The 6,361-nt window shown below is 33.5% G+C and overlaps 2 protein-coding genes across 2 annotated transcripts in view; both read left to right on the top strand.

The window, feature by feature from the left end:
* LOC117181522 (TNF receptor-associated factor 4) overlaps positions 1-6,361 on the top strand; it is a 252,317-nt gene that overhangs the window by 118,682 nt on the left and 127,274 nt on the right. The window lies entirely within an intron of this gene.
* LOC117181262 lies at positions 3,043-5,029 on the top strand. The gene is made up of 2 exons (XM_033373826.1): positions 3,043-4,071; positions 4,184-5,029. The coding sequence occupies exons 1-2, from the start codon at positions 3,043-3,045 to the stop codon at positions 5,027-5,029; spliced, it is 1,875 nt and encodes a 624-aa protein (XP_033229717.1).

The following is a 6,361-nucleotide window of genomic DNA, read 5'->3' as shown; positions in this document are numbered from 1 at the left end:
TTCAACTGTAAGTGAAAGTTAAACTATTTGGTCGACAATTAAAATTTTGGTTGAAAAATCATATTTTTGGGGTAAAAATTCAGCTTTTTTGTAGATGATACTATTTGGTTGAAAGTTTAACTCTTTGATTGAAAACTCATATTTTTCGCTGAAAAAAATCAACTTTTTGTAGATAATTCGTCTTATTGACTTTAAAGTTGAATAATTTCGTTAAAAATTCATGTATTTTGTTAGAAATTTGTCTTTTTTTGTAGATCATTTATTTTCTTGGTCGAAAATTCATGTTATTGGTTGAGAATTTAACAACTTTATTGAAAATTTATTTTTTCGATTCAAAATTATTTTTTTTATCTGAAAATGTAACTATTCTATGATTGATTAAAAATTAATCGTTTTTATCTGGAAATCGAACTATTCAATTTTTGTTTGAAACTTTATCCAGTACATTCAATTAGTTATAACACCAATTATTTGATAGAAAATTAATTTAATTTGTTAAAAAGTAAACTTTTGGGTTGAAAATTGATATATTTTGTTAATTAGATTTTTTTCCTAACATTGAAAAAACTGCAAAATAAAAAAATTTCCTTAAAATCTTCCGGATTCTTTTTTTTTTAATTTTTAAAATGTTTTCAAATACTCACTTCAAATTTATTTGTCAAAATAAAAAATCATTTTCCATGTTTTTAGCAATCACAACAATTTTTGTTATTCTTTTCAAATACTGTACAATTTTCAAAAAGCTTATTTTTTTAAAATCTGCAAAAGTCTAAATCGTGTTTCAAATTATTTGAAATAATTTCAAGTTTTAAATTAATTCTGAATCTTTTTTAAATTAAAATTGTAGCGCTTAAACTTAAAATTTAGCTCATTACAAATTTAACAATTCAAGGCTTTCTATTTCGAATCATTTTGTTCAAATTTGTATAGTTTTAACAGTTGTTTGTAATGGATCGTTCTTAATGAACGGTCGAATATTGCTGATGATTAACGAAATTTTCTTTTTTTAATTCAAAACTTTCAAATTGAATGGGTTAAAAATAAATTTATATTATATAATTATAAATAATAATTTATTATACTGAAATAATATTTCAAGTCATAATCGAATACAAATAAATTAATTTTCTAACAAATAATTGGTGTTTTGACTAACACAATTTACAAGATAAAGTTTAACCAAAAATGGAATAATTCAATTTCCAGATAAAAGCTGTGATAAGAAATTGAATTGAATAAGGAAAAAAACAAATTTTCAACAAAATTGTTAAATTTTCAAGGGAACAGGTGAATTTTTGACCAAGAGAATTAATGTTCCATAAAAAGAAACGATTTTCAAACTTAACCAATATATACGATTAATTTTTAATCAATCCTATAATAGTTACATTTTCAGATAAGGATAAATAATTTTTAACGGAAAAAATTTATTTTCCACAAAGTTGTTGAATTGTCAACCAATCAGATGAATTTTCGACCAAGAAAATTAATGATCTACAAAAAAGACAAATTTTGAACAAAATACATGAATTTTGAACGAAATTATTTAATTTTAAAGTCAAAAAGACGAATTATCTATAAAAAGTTGAATTTCTGAAACGAAAAATATGAGTTTTCAATTAAAGAGTTAAACTTTCAACCAAATAGTTAAATTTTCAAAAAGAGTATTATCTACAAAAAAGCTGAATTTTTAACCTAATTTAAAGGCAAATAGTTGAATTTTCTACTATAATTATGAATCCCTAATAAAAAAAAATTAATTTTTTTACTAAGTAGTTCAACTTTAAGTTAATAATCGAATTTTCCACCCAAAAATTATGATTTTAATTTTTAACAATATAGTTGCATTTACAACGAAACGACTTTGCAACCAAAAAATATTTACAGTTGATAATTCAACCGAAAAATGTAATTTTCAATCAAAAAGTATAAATTTTCCACAAAGCAATTTAATTTCTACAAAGAAAGACAAATTGTTAACAAAATACATGAGGCGCGCGAAGTATTTAAATCATGAGAATCGCCAGCCCAGCATCGAAATCTGGAAATATTAAAATCCCAATCTCTTCATTTTATTTCAAAGCAGATAGAGATATAAATAGAACCGCCGAAGTGTTCCGTCCGGCAATCGTGCACCTTCGAGTTTTCAAATTCAGAAGAGGATAAATGGGTTGCGCGCGCAACCCAGGCATTTATATCGTCTCCTACCATATTCACACGGACATGGACGTGTCATAGCATTGGACCATGTCTCGTTTCAGATCTGGGATCACGTGGATATCAATCACGTGTATTCGATATTTTGATACTTAAAAGCCCCCTTTATTTTTGATACGTCAGTGTATCATATTTGCGCACGAGAAATGTGCCGTAGTTAGTTCAGTTGTGAGCAAGCAAGGCTTCGGATCACAGATCGTTTGTACTGATCATGAATTTTCGAATTAATAAACTGTTTGTTGTACATCAGCATTGATTATTTCATTACCTCGCATTCTCTAGAACATATTTATGGTCCTTCGAACTGGATGATGCAGCAGATTTGATAGTGCAGTGTATTTTCAATTGACTTGTGCGTGCTCCGAGATCCACGATGTAAACTCGCAACTCAAATAATGGACTCGCCTGCTTGATACGCATTGGACAAATCCAGCATTTCAAGGATTAACAATAGGACTTATACATAAAACTGAAGGTGTATATGTACAAAATCTTGGACTTTGGTGCAAAGTGCATCACGAGGACTCGTTTTGTGAACAAATTTTATGCAGAGACTCATCTATTATAAAGATTGGTGTGAACAATTTATCGAAACTATACATTCAGGAACAAGTGGACACTTTCTGTCTCACGTCTATGAACGTACGACGCCAAGCAATTCGTCGGAGGCAAATCTAATATAATGGATATTATTGGATATAAGGATTAGAATTGAAGACTGAACGAAAAATCGAGGTAAGTGGGTCTCTTTTCCCTATTATCCTAATCCTGAACACAAATAAAGATTGAATTTATCCTGTCATTCATTTATCCCTTCCTATCAAGATGAGTTCAGAAATAAACAAATTGAAAAGGCATAAGGGTCAAATAATAAGTCAAGTGGATAGATTTATTGATTCCATAAGTGGTGAACTAAGCAAAGGTAAAATTGAAAGCAAATTACGCACTCTAACACACTTATGGGAAACTTTTGAAACAGTTCAGGATAGAATTGAAGAACTAGAGTTGAAAGATGTAAAATCTGAACAACAGCCGGAAAGAATAGGAATATGGGAACAGGAGCGTTGTGAATTCGAGGATAAATATCATACAGCGGTAGGGTTAGCAAATGACAGGTTAGCTGCGATCATACGAGATAATCAAGCGGCTCGAGCTGACAACAATCAACAAAATCTCGAGCCACAGATCGTGCCGGGTGTTGCTAGGCCTATTAATTATAATTTCCCTCTGTTAAATTTACCGAAGTTTAATGGGAATTACGACAAGTGGCTCCTATTCAAGGACACTTTCAATGCGACGGTTCACACAAATCAAGATGTCCCACCAGTCGTAAAATTACAGTATTTACGCGGATCGTTAAAAGGTGATGCTTTACAAATAATCAGCACGATTTCAACTTCGGATGACAATTATACCGTAGCATGGGAGTTGCTACTTAGTCGGTATGATAACAAACGATTGGTCATAAATACGCATGTGAAACAATTGTTAGATCTGCCCATAGTGACGAAAGGAAGTCACTCAGCACTTCGGTCACTCATTGACCATATTCAAACTCACACGCAAGCTCTTAGAAATTTAGATCAGCCAGTAGATCAGTGGGGAACTATTTTAATTTATTTAGTTATTAACAAACTAGATTTTGAGACTAGAAAAGATTGGGAAGCTCGAGTCAATAGTAATAATACAGAGGCAATGCCAACTCTAGATCAGCTAATCAAATTCCTCACTAACAAATGTCAAACTTTAGAACTAGTTGACAAAGAGAGATATAACTTTCACGATTCGAACAAAGGTTGCATCTCAAAAAAAGATAAAAAGGTTGCGCTTGCTTCAACATCTCAATCACCATGCGTAATTTGTTGTGGCTCTCATTTTATCTTCCACTGTGAGGAATTTAGGAAGCTTCCTATTCCATCTCGGATTTCTGAAGTTAAGCAGAAGCAATTATGTTTGAATTGTCTAGGTAAAGGACATTTCAATAAAGCTTGTAGAGGGTCTTCATGCAAAATATGTAGGAGGCGTCACCACACTACTTCATTTAGAGCGACAGGCATTTCCGGACAAAACCATGCCTACGAATTCTCAGGAATCTCAACCAGTAACAACGATTTGTGCACAACAAGAGTCATTTAGTCAAGCGAATGACTCACCCCAGATTTCAAACAAAGATAAAAGGACGGACATAACAGCATCAGCTGTTAATCATAGCTCTCAACAACAGCAGGCTTCATATGTTACAGTTTTGTCGACAACCTTAATTGACATTTATGACAGGGATGGCAACATTTACACTTGTAGAGCACTTTTAGATACAGGGTCTCAACCTAACATGATTACGACAAAGCTACTCCCTCGCCTCAAAATACCAAGTGATGAGGTAGATGTTTCTGTCATTCCAGTAGCAGCAATGGAAGCCGGAGTCAATAAAGCAGCTCATGTTAGGATTAAATCAAAGTTGGATAATTTCACAGCAAATTTACAATGTTTAGTCACACCTCAAATCACAGTAAAGCTTCCTCAAGTTCCTTTGGATGGAAAACAAGTAAATATTCCTGAAAATATAAGGCTCGCGGGTCCTTGCTTCGAAAGGACTAGTGACATAGATTTACTTATAGGAGCAGGAGTATTTTTGAAGGTTATCGATGGAGGTCAAATCAATCTAGGGAAAAATAAGCCTGTTTTACAAAAAACTAAGTTCGGCTGGATTGTTGGTGGAGAATGGACTGAAGAAAAACATTTGAAGACACCAACGACATGCAATCTTTTAACACTCAATAGACAATTAGAAAAATTTTGGAAGTTACGATGATAATGATTACTGCGAAGAGTATTTTTTGAAGACAGTTGAGCGGAATGGCGATGGTAGATTTATTGTACGACTACCGCAGAAACAAAGTATTTCATTAGGAGATTCCAAAACTGGATCTTTAAGGAGATTGCACGCATAGGAACAACGACTAGAAAGAAAACCTGCAGTGAAAGCAGAGTATCATGCCTTTCTCAAAGAATATCAGAACCTTGGACACATGACCATGCTAGATCCAGACAGTATACCAAAGGATCAAGACACATACTACATACATCATCAACCAGTGATTAGAACATCCAGCTTGACTACGAAGCTAAGAGTAGTATTCAATGCCTCAGCTAAATCTAGTAATGGAATTTCATTAAATGACAAGCTCTTGATTGTTCCCAACTTACAACAGGGTTTGCTTGCTATGATTTTACGTTTCAGGGGCTATCAGTATGTTATGACTGCAGACATAACTAAGATATATCGTCAGATACTTGTAGCAGAATAGGACAGAGTATTACAACTCATTCTTTGGCGGGAGAGTCTTGAGGAGCCAGAGAAGACTTTCAGCTTGAACACACTCACTTATGGGACGTCACCAGCACCGTTTTTAGCAATGCGATGTGTAAGATGATTAGGTGAAGAGGATGGAAAGGACTTTCCGCTGGCAAGGAAAGCAGTACTGAATGACTTTTTTATGGATGATTTACTCACACGATCAGATTCAATTGGCGAAGCTATTGAACTATGCAAACAAATATCACAGTTACTACTCCAAGCGCAATTTCCACTACGCAAATGGAGATCAAATGATTTGCGAGTCTTATCGCATCTATCACAGGAAAGTTTATCAGATGAGCTTCTTATACTTGACAAAGACGAGCCGATGAAGACCTTAGGGTTATTATGGAATTCTAAGACAGACACTCTGCAATACCAGGTAACGTTGAGTGAAGAAAGCAAAATGACTAAACGCAAGATTCTTTCCTGCATTGCTCAGATTTTCGACCCACTGGGACTCATTGGGCCAGTTACAACTAATGGTAAATTGATCATGCAAGAGCTATGGACATTGAAAATGCAGTGGGATGATCTCGTCCTCGACTCAATACAAAAGCTTTGGAAGTCCTATTATGATTCATTAATTAAAATTAATCATTTATCTATTCCCAGAACTATCGCTCCATGGAATACGTCACATGAGATCATACTTCATGGTTTCAGTGATGCGTCAAAGAAAGCGTACGGGGGCTGCCTCTACGCAGTCAGTACAAATGAAACTGGCGAGATAGTTTCAACCTTGATCTGTTCGAAATCAAGAGTTACACCCTTAAAAGCATTAGA

Source organism: Belonocnema kinseyi, chromosome 10 (assembly GCF_010883055.1).
Source record: "Belonocnema kinseyi isolate 2016_QV_RU_SX_M_011 chromosome 10, B_treatae_v1, whole genome shotgun sequence".
Lineage (NCBI taxonomy): Eukaryota > Metazoa > Arthropoda > Insecta > Hymenoptera > Cynipidae > Belonocnema > Belonocnema kinseyi.
Note: the sequence above shows the minus strand (reverse complement) of the source record. Positions and strands in the feature narration are given on the sequence as shown.

Coding starts and splice junctions, on each gene's coding strand:
- LOC117181262 (XM_033373826.1), top strand. CDS start 3,043: ATGAGTTCAGAAATAAACAAATTGAAAAGGCATAAGGGTCAAATAATA. Junction 4,072..4,183: donor CAACATCTCAATCACCATGC/GTAATTTGTTGT, acceptor TGAATTGTCTAG/GTAAAGGACATTTCAATAAA.